The sequence below is a fragment of the Cyclopterus lumpus genome, chromosome 6, assembly GCF_009769545.1.
Source record: "Cyclopterus lumpus isolate fCycLum1 chromosome 6, fCycLum1.pri, whole genome shotgun sequence".
Classification (NCBI taxonomy): Eukaryota; Metazoa; Chordata; class Actinopteri; order Perciformes; family Cyclopteridae; genus Cyclopterus; species Cyclopterus lumpus.
Window position 1 is genome coordinate 9,032,656 of NC_046971.1, and position 15,521 is coordinate 9,048,176.

Sequence of the window (15,521 nt, forward strand, 5' to 3'; positions counted from 1 at the left end):
TTATTATTTTAAGTCCCCTTTGAGATCAATCAAACAGAACTGAAAACACAACCTCCACAGTCGTAGTAGGTTGACTCATGTAAGTTATATATTTGAGCACTGTGTGCTGCGGGTTTGCCCTTCTGATCACATTGTGATGCAATGGTCTCGGGGGGACTCTTCACCAGGAAGGACCATGAAGGCAACGGCTCTCTCTTCACATCCTCTATTCTGTCTGTAGTTCATCTGAAATAAGCAGCGGAGACAGACACATGAGCTTGTGAATCTTCCTCTGGTGTATATGATCTTCACTGGCCTTAGCACCAGAATGTTTTGTCGCTATGGCAACAACTTTGTGTACTTCCCCATAAACCTGCTGAAAGTTTTGAGTGTTTTTCCACCCAACTGATATCCTGCTCCTATATATCTATACTACAAGGACCCAGAGACCATCACTGTCTCAGGTAGGCTGTTGTTTACATGATATATTATTGAGTTTCCAGGAAACTCTTGACTTAGTCCCACTGGAGTTGCGTCTAGCTAGCTGAGTCCCTCCTCATTGACAATGATTAAATATTGGTGTTAGTAAATGTGATATTTAGATTTATCCACATCAGATTGGTGACTTTTCTTGAGTTAATAGACAATTATTAGAGATAACACATCATTCTAAAAGTGATCTCCTGGGTTAGAAACAGTTGCTGCAATGGCATAAAAGGTTAATGAAGATGATAGCAGAGCTGGTTGCTTTATGTTGCTCACGCTGAGGCGACAGATGCAACGGGAGGCCGGCCCACGGCAGAGTACCCAGTGACAACACTGGCATAGGCATATGTCTGAGAGATGAAAGAGATGGAGGGAGACACACACACAAAGCTAAGGAAAGTCACACACACTTTGGTCTCACTGACTGAGAGGAATGACAAGGAGAGGAGAAGGACTCAAATGATAAAGTCACACAGACGTTGCCTCAGTATTTGATAGAAGTGAAAGATGCAGAGGGGAGAGGAGGATGCTGTGTGAGAGGATGGGGGAACTTTGTGCCGAGAGAAAGACCCTGACTTCTCTTTTATTCTCTCTCATGCTGAGTTCGAAAAAGTAGTATTTCAATAGCAAGCTCAGGTAAAAGCTGGGATACATCTCCGAGTTGACATTTTATTCACTTTTTCCTGTATATTTTTAGAACGCAAGTGATGTGCTGTGTGTTTGAAATATCTACACCATGACAACGTAAAGAATAATCTGAAGTACTATGCTTTGAAAAGACCTAAATTCAACGCTTTCTTCCTTTTAACACTTTCATAACGGATATTCAGCTTTGCAGACAAAACAAGCCTTTAATAAATTATTAGTAGCCACATTCTCTTCTCAGATTTGCACGTTGGAAGTTTCACAGAGAAACTTAAGACTAACTTCCTGGAATTGATGACAGGGGCTTAAGAGGCTATGATGATTGTGTGCATTGCAGGATGAAGAGAGGCAAGGCCCCGTCCTCCAGGAGAGCTGAAATCCAGCATCTGCACCAAAGCTACGCCTCAGGCCAGACCGTTTTGCCGGCCAGCGCTCTCCTCAGGTTCCTCCACCAAAAACAGATGGAGCTCACAGCAAATGAAGAGACGGCAGAGAGTTTGATTGATAGATATGAGATTGAAGAGACAGGTAAGTGAAGCGAGAGCCGCGTACCATGTCAGACTGCGTGCTGCTCATTACTATGGGTAAAGAAAACCCTCTCCTCTTTGAGGACTAATCACGTAATAATTTAATTAAACAGAAGCCGAGGCTTCAGCTCCAGTGGTCCCAGGCTGTAAGGGGTTTGCTGTAAGGCAGAGGGGGTTGAAATGACAGAAGGAAAAGAGTAAGGCACGTCAGTGGACTAATAGACCAGATGTTGTCTCGGGTTCAGCGTGCAGCCTCACAAACAGCAAAACAGGGAAAACACAAGACTGACAACCAGTCCTCACTTTATTTCACTTCATGGTCTTTCAGTAGGATTAATATTTTAAGAGCAGTTTCCAGCTTTTCTAACACCTGTAATGTAGCATAATTACACTGCATACTATATTTATTTGAGACTATACCTGAATACAGAGGTTGTTTTCTTTTAATAGCACCATACTTGCTGAATTCATCCGAATTTGAACCAGAATCTCAGAGTGAACTGGTCGAAACTGCTGAATGTAATGTAGCTCACCTATGGAATGCAGTTGTTTTTAATGTTATCAATTACATCCGTGCTTCTCCTGCTGTGACAAGCACAAACTGTCTGACTTAAAAAAAAAAGAAGGTTTTAAGATCAGTGATCGGATGTTTCTTGCAGTGGGGTTCCCTGGGAGTTGAAGTTTACTTCTCTCCTTTTGTGTTTGTGTGTACGCAGTCTTACACCTTTGACTTTTAAATCAAAGAACCAGATGTTTCATTTAGGTTGCTCATCTTTTGGACTGAATAGTCAGTTGGACTAGTTTTATAAGCCAAACCTCCTTAGTGTTACTTTCGTCTTGACTTCATCTCGATGTAATGATAGTAAAAGAAATAGTACCGCAGTGACCTCTACAAAGAAGCTTCACGAGGGAGCAAGATGAAGCTGGTTACTATAATAATATCTCAACAGCTGTTGGATGAATTGCAGGGAAATTTTGAACAGACATTCATGGTGCCCAAAAGATGAATTCCAATGAATTATTATTTCACCTGGCATCCTCAGGTTGGTTAAAGACAACATACATACCATCAACACTAATAACACTAATTCCAACACCCTCAGATGTGATTTGTGTTTAGTGCTTATTAGCAAATGTTAGAGTGCTAACATGCTAAACTAAAATGTTGAACATGGTAATATCTGCTAAACATGGCATGTTCATTGGTCGGCTACAATAGGTTGCAGCCTCACAGAGCCACTGACATGACTGTTGACTCTAAGCTGTAATTCACTGGAGTTGATTTAACTTTTTAACAATAGGAACAGAGCTTTTGCTCCAGTTGGCCACTCTCTAAACCTTTTAGTGTTGCACTGTTGCAATGCTGATTTTGACTGTGCACTTACAGTGTTACTCTACTCCTTCCTCCTCTTCCAGCCAGAGAAAGTAGGTCCATGACATTTGAAGGATTCCTCAGGTTCATGGAGTCCAAAGACTGCTGCGTGTTCGACCAGGCCCACACGTCTGTGTACCAACCCATGGACCAGCCTCTCAACAATTACTTCATCTCCTCATCACACAACACCTACCTGACTGGAGATCAGATAGTCGGAAAGAGCCACCTGGATGCCTATGTTTGGTAGGGAAGTACAGTGAAAACTGGACAGCTTGTGGTCTCCTTCATGATGCAGCACTTCAGAAAACCACCGCACTTCCAAGGAAACAATTCCCTACACGACTGAATTGCACAGACATAGTAATTACACTTGCAAAACAACAACGTACCTGCTAAATCTTTATAACCAATTAATCTGCTATTTAACGTGGGTCAAGAAAACCACATTTAAAGATAATTTAAATTGGCCACCCATCAATATACTTTGACCTTCACTCTAAAGTCTCTTCCCCAGACCGACATGTGTGTTATCAGGATCCTCTCATTTCATTGATCCACTCGTGTGCTGAGGCAGAGTGAATTTGCTGTGGTCCCTTTATGGGACCATGGAGTGATTACAAAAGGGGCTGATGGCAGCAGAAAGGGTGTATTTATGGTCCTTGTGAATGTGCTGAGAGCCGGCTGGTAGAGTGGGAGCCTCCAAACCAGTGGCCTGAAAGCTCTGGTTTACTTAGATAATGGATGAATCATATAGAGAGGAGAGCAAAGTGTCAGGAATAAGAGGTGGCTTTTTAGAAACACCACTACCTCACAGGTGAGTGGAGAAAGAAATTAATTGTAAAAGATTCACAAGAGCCTTTATGTTGTGAAACAAACAATTGACAAATAATGGTGAAATCTGAAGATGCTATTGACTATTTCTTCTTCTTCTTCTTGATTATTTTACTGATTTACCATTGAACTGTTTCAGCTCAAGCAATAATTAAATGGCAACTTAGCACCAACGTAACACATTCATAGTGCCCACTTGAAAAAACTTTAAAGAAATTGTTCAAAATATTTTGGTAAATACACTTGTTTGCTTTCTTTATGTGAGTCAGATGAAAAGTTTGATACTACTCTCATGTCAAGGATGGAGCTAAAGTCAGGCCAATGTTAGCCTAGCTTAGCATAAAGACTTGTGTCTGTACATGAATGATGGAGCTAGACTCAGGCCATTGTTAGCCTAGCTTAGCATAAAGACTTGTGTCGCTACATGAATGATGGAGCTAGAGTCAGGACATTGTTAGCCGAGAGACAAAGGATACACCCACGTTTGAAAAGTAACACATTTGTATAGTGTCTTGTGTGTTTGAACTGTACGCAAACAAAAAATACACAAACAAAAAAGATTCCCAGCTCTTGTAAGGCTTATTTGCGCCTTGTAAGCACATGTTGTGGATTTTTAATCTCACTGATATTCCCTGTGTTTTTCTCCACATGCTATTGCTCTCCCTAGTCGACTGCATTTTAATCAAACACAAATATACAATAAAAAATACATAGAAAAGATTACAAAATAGCCAAACATATTATCATAAAAAATGTACGAGATGAAAACTAACCTACCAGATGTTGTGCTGTAGATCCTCAAGTCGCCCCTTCTCTGAACTGCGGGAGGCAGTCACAATGGGACTTTGCTCACAGTACCAGTGTTTTTACAAAACAACTCTGCAATGCACAAACTTCAGCAACACAATCATGACATTTATGTGACGAAAGAGAAAAACACAGCTGAGAACTGAGGTGAAAGAACAGCATGACGACAGACTCCAACTGTTGAAGAAACACACCGAAGTCGCATTTACATGGCATCATAAAACTTCAATAAACTGGTAGAAAAGGCTGAATCCCCAACAAGCAAAACCGTCCCACAGTTAAAATGTCTGGAGTAAAAGGGTGATTTCAATTTACATCACGGTTGCAAGAAAAAATATAATTTCCCCACCACACTTTTCCAGTACCAACAGATTAAAAAAAGCAATATCTTATAACATCAAGACACAGTCTGTACTGTATACACTTGACACTTTTATTTTATAAAGAAATAACAAATAGAAATGTACCAGCACCATTTGAGGAGCAGATCGGAGAAAGAAGCTTTATGATTACATTAGTAGATTGCAATGTTTTCTCCAAATTATTCACATGTATTACATACATTACACTGTAACATAATATACAGTAATGTGCCACTCGTATGGGAGTGGTTATGATGGCTTGAATTTGTGCGTGGAAAGGAAAGAAAGCTCAGTTTGTGCTTCAACGCATCCCTTCTAATTTATATTGCAGCATAAGTGCTTATCATAGCCTTGCCACAGCTGAGTGTGTGTACATGTGTGTCTCTGTACGCATGCATGAGCTCATGTGTGTGTCTTTCTGCAGCGCTCTGAGGAAAGGCTGTCGCTGTCTGGAGATTGACTGCTGGGATGGGCCAGATGTGGAGCCCATAGTCTACCATGGCTACACCCTAACCACCAAGATATTATTTAAGGATGTCATCACCACTGTGGAGCAACATGCCTTCGAGGTAACAGCTTGTAGTGTGTTACATCACATATTCTGGAGTAGTGTTGGCTTCTGCCTCCATAGCCGCCAGGAGTCCCTACTTAGCTGCATTTGCTCTAATTAATAGCATCTCTCATCGTAATGCTTTGCTTGCAAGTTGTCTTTGATTCAGGCCATTCTCTGTGATGTGCCGAGAGAATTTAGAGCATGCAGAGAGCAGTAGATCTAGGTTGATGCTAATTGTTGCAAATAGGGTTTACATCATGATTCTATCTTGACAGGTGTCTGCTTACCCGGTGATCCTGTCATTGGAAAATCATTGCTCCCCGGAGCAGCAAGAGGTCATGGCCAAGTACCTCATCTCTATCCTCGGGGAAAAGCTGCTGAGAACTCCCTTGGATCACCCAACCACTGGGGACCTCCCTGGCCCCAATGTAAGACTATATGAGTGGTAAATCAGAACCAGGATCTGCGTTGTAATGTCAGAGCTGCCGGTGCAGGCAGAGGCATTACAGTGTTTGTATGTATAAATCCTCATCGCCTGTCATTGCAAAGCAAATCAACCTTTCGGTCGTCACAGAAGGCCTCATTAGTCTCTTTCTGAGGCTTCCTACAGGGGTAAATGGACGCTTGCGTTTGCAAGCCTCTTTAATCTCTCGGAGATTCGCCAGATCGAATGTGATGTGGTTGATCCCATCGTTTTCAGCCTGCTGAGGCCCTTGAGCTGATTGTTCGTTTAGATTACCCTGTTTGGGTTTGGACTTCTCCAATGAAGACGTCTGCCTAAACTCTTGACTGAGCGACTGGCCTGAGAGACGATGACGATGACAAGGAGGATGAAGGTTTTTTCTCTGTCTCGCTGGAGTTTCTCGCTGCCTCAGACTTCTTACTGCTTAGGAATTTACAATAAGAAAGATGTGTTTCATCCTGAGAGTGCATATATGATTTTTCCCCCCATATCGTTCTTTATCTTTATGACTCAGGAAGTAGGGGCTTAGGTAGGAGCCTCAGCACGAATGGTTTCATCTTGACTTAACCCCCAGAAAACTTGAATACTGAACAGCTTCACACCGAAGTCACCATCCAATTATGAAAGTGTAACCAATATGCAACTCTAAAAACTTCATTACCTTTTTCTCCACTCTAAACAATTTAGATTGAAGGCTTTAAATAAGTTTTCACTCTTTTTATATCGTAAACATGGGCACATTGTTATCCTAAATTATGTCGACATAAGCAAAGCCTCTGTTCTAGCGCTCCAGACTGTATAGTGTTGTGCAATGGCAATGAAATATTAAAGAGTGCCGTGCCAAAGGCAGCTCTGAAGCTTATGATTTCCATATTATATGGAATCTTATGGGTTGTATATGTCGAGATCTGTAATTATTTTGCATATTTTACCTGTGCAGACATTGGAGCTGACAGGGTGACTTCCTTCCGTGTGGCTTACCATGGAGCTGCTTCCAAGTCCAGATCATAACGTTCTTTTTTTTAAAAAACTGTCAGCATATTGCTGCTAATCTGCATAAAGAGCCTTATAGAGGACTAACAGATTTGGTGCCACGGCGGAGAAATGTAGCAGCATGTGTTTGATTCAGGTATTTAGTACACCTGCTGCTTTCTGCTTATCCCAGAGAACTGGGCTTTGTGAACGTGCTGCTGTGGACGTGGCTACAGCACGACTCTTTGACAAATCAGAGAGGGGGCGGTTTGGGCAACGCAAATGTTGTGATGTTTGTTTTTCTTAAGTTTGAGGATGCAGGAAGAGGGACCACTCAGAGTTTGCTTGACTGATGCAACGGTGTGATGGTGACTGTAGGTGCTATGATGAAGGTACCGTTGCATGTGTGAATTCATGCTGTTTGTGTATTTGTGGGGAAACCAGGACCTGAAGTATAAGATCCTCATCAAGAATAAAAAGCTCAAGGCTCACATTGAGGCTGAGGGCGCCGCAGGGACAGAGGCAGAGGAAAGTATAGATGATGGTGAGGATGAGGAGGATGAGGAGGAGGAAGAAGATCATCAAACCAAGACAAAGTTCTGGTCTCCCAGAAAGGCAGGGTCATCGACGAAAGTAAGTCAGTTAGATTTAGGAACAGATTTCAACACCGTTTGTTGCTATTTGGTGAACACTCTGTTTGATTTGTCTTTCTACCCTAAATGTAATGAGTAGAAGAAGAAGGTGGCTGTGGCAGAGGCTTTATCAGACCTGGTTATATACACCCGGTCTGTCAAGTTCCACAGCTTCAGTCACTCCAAGGACAATCAGAACTACTGTGAGAACACATCAATGGCAGAGAAGAAAGCTCGCAAGCTAGCCAAAGCCTCAGGTAAAATGTTGAAAGTATGTCAAGTGAAAAAGGAAGTCATAAAGAATGTGTCGATTTAATTGGAGATATCACAAAATGTCATTTTTGATGAGCCCAGCAGATTCGCATGATTTATTATCACACTGAGCTCAAAGGACATGTCTCTGTAGGTCCTCTGTGGATGAGAAATGCAATTACATCTGGCGCCATAAACCTCCATAATAGCGAAAGCATATTGAACATGACATATACGACATAGGGGAGTACTTTATAGGGAATAAAGCTCAACAGCACAGGTCCAAAAATGTACATTGTACTCTCACCGTTGGAGGAGTGGAAAGAGCCCACGGAGGTTCGAATCAACTGATAATCAGTTGAACTGTCATCGCGCTGCTGTGCAGCCGCATACTAGAGAAACAGAGTGATGAAGAGAAATGAAATGTGCTCCTGCTGAGGAGGAGTGACACACAGCTACATTATGAGCTTGCTGCCTTGGCGGGCATGGGACCACGGACAGTCTCGACTAGGCTGTAAAATAGACCCTTGTTGTCCTCAGGCCGATGGTACGATTCCACACAGACTGGAGCTGTGTGCCTTTAGTCTATCCAGAATGAAGATAATTATTAAAATGATCATGACCAACAGTTCACCTTTTTCAGGTATTGAAATGTACATTCCACATTAGGCTACAATAATATCTAAATTGGTGAATATTCCTTATAGGATCTTATTTTAGGTCATATTTTAAACAGAGTCGGGAACATTGAAATCGGATATTATTAAAAAGTGACCACGTCCCTGCAGATAGATCGAAATGTTTTCCTTGACCACTGCATCAAATGTACAGAATCACAGGAATCTGGGAAATTTCAATCAGTGGACTTTCTGATTAATGGGCGACATTTGACCTGTGACTGTTGTGCGTCCTCTCACTCAGGTGCAGATTTTGTTCATCACAACCAGAAGTTCCTCAGCAGGATTTACCCAGCAGGCTCCAGGACGTCTTCCTCCAACTACAACCCTCAGGAGTTTTGGAACGTCGGCTCACAGCTCGGTGAGTCAGAGAGGGCGAGTATACGCCTGTCACAAACACACACACACACACACACACGCAACAAGGATTATAAAAAAAAATTGTGAATACAATGTCCCCGATGTTATTAGTACTTTGTTGGAATTTGCCAATATTATTTCAATTTTTGTCAAAACACCAATTCAGAAAAAGACATGAAGTTTTCTTTGGCTTCCTTGTGTCAGCAGTTCTCGACACACACTGAACAACCACCACAATCCATTACAAGCTTTTGAAAGGAAGATAAATACAATTCGGAAAAGTCAAATTGTCAAACTTCAAAGGGAACAACCTGGCCAAGTGTCCTGTCGATTAGCAGTGAAAGAACATTTCATTCCAGTCCACAGCCTGACCAACTCATTTCTGTTTCCCCGGAGCAAGTCCTCTCCTGGCCCTTATCACGCCTTTCCTAAATCGATTTTTGCACACCCCCCCGCCCCCAAATGTGTATTGAACCACATCCTTGTCTGAGTCACAGATGTTGTTTCCGTTATAATGTCTTAGTCCAGTGAGCATTGGGCTTGACTCCATATCTCAAACCTTTGCTCCGGAGAGCAACTATTCTTAAAAAAAAAATCAACTTTACACTAATACGTGAACCTTACCGAGAACCTAAAGTCCCAAACCTGATCTGTTTGGCTCCGTCGCTCCGTCTGTCTTCACACATCCTCCTCATTCATCTCCATCGCTCAGCCAGCCACTGATTCTGACACGACGCCCTGCTGATACGGAGCAGACTGTCGATGTGCAGATGGCGAGCTGCACTTTTCACAGTTGCAGGGGACTGCGGTGAAAAGCAGCAGCCTGGAAGGATCAATTACAGTCAGATGAGCAGAACATTCCCTGGGACCCCGTGACATACACATGTGAAAAAGGAAGCACAAAGATGCGTTGCAGTGTGTTGTTTTGGACAAAATAATAATTGTGCTTTATTGGATGCCGTCATTGGAGACCCTGCCACATTCACATGTCTGAAATGTAACTGAAATCATGATATATGGGGCTCACATGCCAACACAGAGCTTTGCACTGACACAATCCCACTACCTACAGATGCATTTATTACAGTTAATCTGATGCAATGTACGCAATTGTTGAGTAAACATGTCAAGTCAATATATAATGTAGCTCCATCCTGCACAATGAGCAGCTGTTTTAGGCATTCTCGATTTTGTTCTTGGAAAAAGATGTTGTCATGTTGTTCAGAACATTGTCCCGTTGGTGTGTTGCAGTTGCTCTCAATTTCCAGTCTCTGGGCTTGTCTATGGACCTTAATGATGGCCGTTTCCAGGACAATGGGGGCTGTGGATACGTCCTGAAGCCGTGGCTGCTCATGTCCAGTGAGAGGAGCTTTGATCCCAGCTGCAGCCAGCACGGCCTCAAACCCACAAACCTGCTGCTCAAGGTACTGCTCAGGAGCACTGAACCCTCGAATAATCCACTCAGGGTGGATTTATGGATTAAGGTGTAATGTTACAGGGCTGTGTGTGTGCATGTATGTGTGTGTCTATGCCTCACAATATAGAGGTTGTGCAGAAGAGCTTATTTTACTCTTAGCCTCGAGATAAATGCTTTCCTGCCGGATGCTGAGAACCAACAATAACATAAATCTCCCTGAGATAGTCTCCGTTTAATTAGATTAGCTCCTTCAGAAAGAAAAGGGTGAGGAGAGGGGGTGACCCAATGCAATTAGAATTGGGTACAATTAATAAATCATTTTATTTCCCATTCTTTTAATCATGTTAGTGGACAATTGTAATGTACAGCCTCCACACGGCTATGAATGAAGCTGTAGAGAACAGTCCCGTCTCTTTAGTGTGCCGTCAGGACGACTGTCGAACACAAACTCTAAGAAGTCCATTTACTACAGTTTTATCTCATGTGGAACATAATGGTGGCACTCGAGAGATGTCTTAGGCTTTGTACTGCAAAGACAATATGTGGAATTGCCCAGAATCACATGGGACTCGCTGCAGAGGTGGTAGACGAGGGAACCTCTTACTCTCCCGGAATCGGTCTTATGAACGGCTATGAATCATTTAAACTGACTGCAAATGTGTTTTTGTTTTTAAAAATTCTTAGTTTTTGCTTTTGTCTGATGAAGGAACTACATCTTGATCAGACAATAGTTCATGATGATGGATGAGACGTTCTCTTCTAAAGGAGGATGCACACACACACTACACCATCCGATCACAATGCATGAAATATAAATGTGGTGCACTCCGTTTTTGGGTGCCCCGGGATACACCCTACCTATATTTATTCACATCATCATTCTGGATTATTTTATCACTTCAGGGAAAATCCTGCAATCTTGACTCAGCTCCCGACTCAGTGGAAATACGAGTCATGAGTCGTGTAACTTAGATAGGGTTGAGTTTTCAATCTTTAAACAGTAACTTTGCATCTACTTAGAAAAACAATATTTCCCCTTGAGCTCTCATGAGTCTATTTAGCATAAAACTACAAGCAATGGATTTATTTTTCAATAGAAAATCTTGCAATGACAACTCCAAACTGTTCTATATGGACCATTGTAACTGTGAATGAGTATAATACAGGGTGTTTTGTACAAGTAAAGGCACTGTAATTTTGGGCCGGACACTGTAAAGCTCCATCAGTGCCAAGCGGTGCATGTCGCCATAAGTACATGCAGGTTTGTCTTTGATCAGAGCCGGGGAAGGGATGGCTCAGTCTGAGAGGACTGCAGATAAGCCTGCCTCTCTCCAGACCAGTGTAATTACAGCCCTCTCCCCCTCTCTTCTTTTCTCTACTCTTACCGGCTCTCCGGTTTCCTCTTCTCTTTTATATTTACTGTTCTTCCCTGATTTCAATTACCTTCTCATTGTGACGATCACAAATGCATTTCTGTGTGTCTCTCCGTAGGTGATCAGTGGGTCCAACCTCCCCATCTCCAGGAGTGGCAAAGCTCTGGACTCCTTTGTCAGAGTGGAGATTCACGGGATTGCATCTGACTCACGCAGAAAAAACACACATACTGTCAAAAACAACTGTAAGTACTGCCAGACCAATTGTATGTGGCCTTGTTCTCCAGACACAGCTTGACTGGCCCAGCTAACTTTTACGTTAATCATTCCAAGATGTATTTTGTCATGAGTTAACTGAGCAGTGTTTAGCTCTGAATTTTCTCGAAATTAAGAATGACAGAAGACATGAAAACATAGGATTTTTGGATCCTATTATGACAGTTCCTTGCATCGAAAATGGTGCTGTTGTGGCTCAAATGCATCAATATTAAAATAGTACCGTAGGAGTAGAGAAACCAGACTAAAGTCTGCAGCCACGCGAGCGGCTCTGTGAGGCTGTACTTACTGTAGGCAAAGTGGTACTTAACATTGGTAACATGCTCACAATCACAAAGCTGATGTTTAGCATGTTTGTTTACCTTCATAGTTCAGCGTGTTAGCATGCTAACATTTGCACTAGCAAGCCTATAGTTTTGCAGGTATTTGGCCATAACCCATATTTTACTCATTGAGTCACAAGAGGAAGGTCAGAGTGATTCTGAAAACCAAGCTACAAACATGCCCTCCACTGGTTTTATACTAACAGATGCAGATAGTTACATCTTAGAATATGCTTTGTACTGCAAGGCAATGGACGACTTCAAGTGAAAACATGGGAAACCCCCGAAACTTGATACTCATTTTTTTTAACGCATTTTTTCAATGACAGCTGCTGCTCTTCTTCTTCTTCTTCTTCTTCTTCTTCTTCTTCTTCTTCTTCTTCTTCTTCTTCTTCTTCTTCTTCTTCTTCTTCTTCTTCTTCTTCTTCTTCTTCTTCTTCTTCTTCTTCTTCTTCTTCTTCTTCTTCTTCTTCTTCTTCTTCTTCTTCTTCTTCTTCTTCTTCTTCTTCTTCTTCTTCTTCTTCTTCTTCTTCTTCTTCTTCTTCTTCTTCTTCTTTTGAGTAAGCTGGTGTTGGGCTTCTGAGAATTGTGCTGGTGAGTTTCTTCAAAATGTAAAAGTGGATTTCCTTTGAAGAGAAGTCTGTCATGCACTATTGCTATGACTGGAAACATGGATCTGCCATTCACTGCATAGTGGATGAAGTGCTACAGGGATTTTAAGCATCAATTGGATCCTTACTCACACACACTTCTTTTGTGCTCAGAAGTATGACTTTGTGCCACATCAAAAACATTCATAACGACTAAGGCTGGTTTAATATCGTATATATAATGAAATTACTGTTGACAATTTACTGCCCAAAAACTGTTAGCAGACTTTTAATTGTGTAAATAAATCCTACAGCCGCCGAGCTTTTTGACAGATGTTTCATACTTCAGCTGATTTTCATCAGAGAACATACAGTATGTCACTTTTGTCTTGGAGCGTTAATTCTTAAAAATGGCACCATGAAAGTGAACTCAACATCAAGACATAATATTGATGGGATACAACACTGCACTGCTACTGCTGATGTGACACAAAGAGGGATAGAAGGAGAGAGGGAGAGAGAGAGAGAGAGAGAGAGAGAGAGAGAGAGCGAGAGAGGAAGATAGTAGCCCTGGAGGGCGCCGAGCACTTATGCATAGGCATAAATCATAAAATCATTTCACACTATGAAACCGATAAGGTCACTGGTGAATACAAATTAATGTGGACTTAAAAGAAAATTTGGATGCAATAGAGGAACTTGAGACATTTGTTTGGAATCAGAAATGGATGGAAAACTACAGCAGAGGTGACTCTAGTTATCTACGTATGCGCGCCTCATTTGTCAATGTTCAATTGTAACCAAATGACACTTCATGTCATGTATCATGTCATCCTGACGCTACTGCGGGTCAGATCAACATGTATTTTCCTAGATGGATGGCAATGTCAGGTCCAGACTGTCTGAGACATTCAGTTCCCTCCAGGATGAATTGTAATAACTTTTCCTCAAGTTCCAGTGCCACCTCTCCGTCTGAATTTGAATTTGGGTAAATACCTGTCGAGCTTATTATCAGCCACAGCTGTACTTTGTGTTTCGTGTTAATTAGTTAATTTTAGCATTCTAACATGCTGAACTAAGATGGTGAAAATGAGAAACAATATACCTGGCAAACATCACATAAGTACAGCCTCACATGGCAGCTAGCATAACTTGTAGTCTTGCTTCACAAAAAGTTGAATAATTGAACAGTTCCTCACAGCTGTGTCTGCCCCTGCACCTCCGTAAGTTCTTGCCGTAAGGCGTTTGTACAAAATCTTTAAAATAATGAAACATTGCATAATAAAAAAACTAAAACCTACAATAACAGCTTTCTGACCGCAGGATTATAACAGAAACAAGCTGAACCTAACACTGATGTTATCATCTTATGAAGATGACTCAACTTGTTGACAAACGATTGCCTAATAACACATCCACTTAACAGAGAGCAACATTATCATTCATTCGGATTTGTATTTCTGGTTACCAGGTGAACAGATCTAATATTTAGTCTCTTTTTGCTCTGTTTTTGGTCTCCACCGGCTCCTGAGAAAAAATATCTATTTATTTGGCAGCTAAATGCTCCACAATGTTCGTCATAATTTTGTCTGTCTGAGGTTTGGTGCTGAGCTGTTATATTATAACTATTTATAGGAGAGTGAGCCACAGCAGTAAAGTTGCGGGGCTGTAAAACCGAAGCTATGAATCAAAAGATGCCTCACTCTCCGTAGAGCTGAAAGGAACAGCACAGTGGAGTAATAATACTCTGTGGGCTCATCGTGAAGAGTGACACCTTTCACGATACACATAGTAATTGGATCCATTATACATAATGGCTTTAGCTAAAGGTATTGATGCTTATTGACTCAAGTGAACTGCTTCATTCTAATTACCATTACAGCTCTGAGTCCTTGCTGGGATACTGACATGAACTTCAACATCAGTGTCCCCGAGCTCTGCCTCATCCGCTTCTGTGTCCGTGAGCAGACCGGCCTCCTCAGCAGCGAATTTGTGGGCCAGTACAGCCTGCCCTTCACCAGCCTAAAGAAAGGTGAGCCACAGAGGCAGAAAGAGCAACAGATGGGGGGGGGGGGGGGGGGAGACGACGACAAAGGGCTAAATTACACCAGGTGACATTGTGTGGCCATCATTGTATTTCCCTTCATGGACAGTGTCAGCGTTACTGAAGGTCGGCTCTGCTCTGTGCTTCTGTGTATCTATATGATGCTCTTGTATTAAGCGGCTATACATACATTTCTTTTAACGCCCCCCTTCCTTCTCCACCTCCAGGCTACCGCTGGGTGCCTCTCCGGTCCCGAGACGGATGCAGCCTGGATCCAGCCTCCCTCTTCGTCTTTGTTTGGTATTCCTAAAAACAGCTCTCCATATCAGACTCTCTCTCTCACTCACACACACACAAACACACACCTCGCCAAAAGATAGAGAAGCGTGGCTGATGCAGCAACAGCATCAACAAACAGATATAAATAAATCACAAGCAGCATTTCCTCAGATATAAATACCAGTTTTATTGTCAGAAAATAGACATGCTTTCTCTCCACTGTGGAGGAAAAAGACCAGAAGACTCTAACGAAGAATAACTCTCTGCTGGCATCACTCAAGTCGTGGAGAAATCCCTG

At 42.1% G+C, this 15,521-nt stretch overlaps 1 protein-coding gene across 1 annotated transcript; it reads left to right on the plus strand.

Annotated features, from left to right (window-relative positions):
- Positions 1–1,448: 1,448 nt before the first annotated feature.
- LOC117732410 (1-phosphatidylinositol 4,5-bisphosphate phosphodiesterase zeta-1-like) lies at positions 1,449–15,254 on the plus strand. The gene is given in 11 exon segments (XM_034535345.1): positions 1,449–1,638; positions 3,054–3,255; positions 5,437–5,581; positions 5,841–5,993; positions 7,445–7,633; positions 7,730–7,889; positions 8,806–8,922; positions 10,173–10,345; positions 11,830–11,956; positions 14,783–14,932; positions 15,172–15,254. Coding segments are annotated over 11 exon segments (1,689 nt in total).
- The last annotated feature ends 267 nt before the right edge of the window (positions 15,255–15,521 follow it).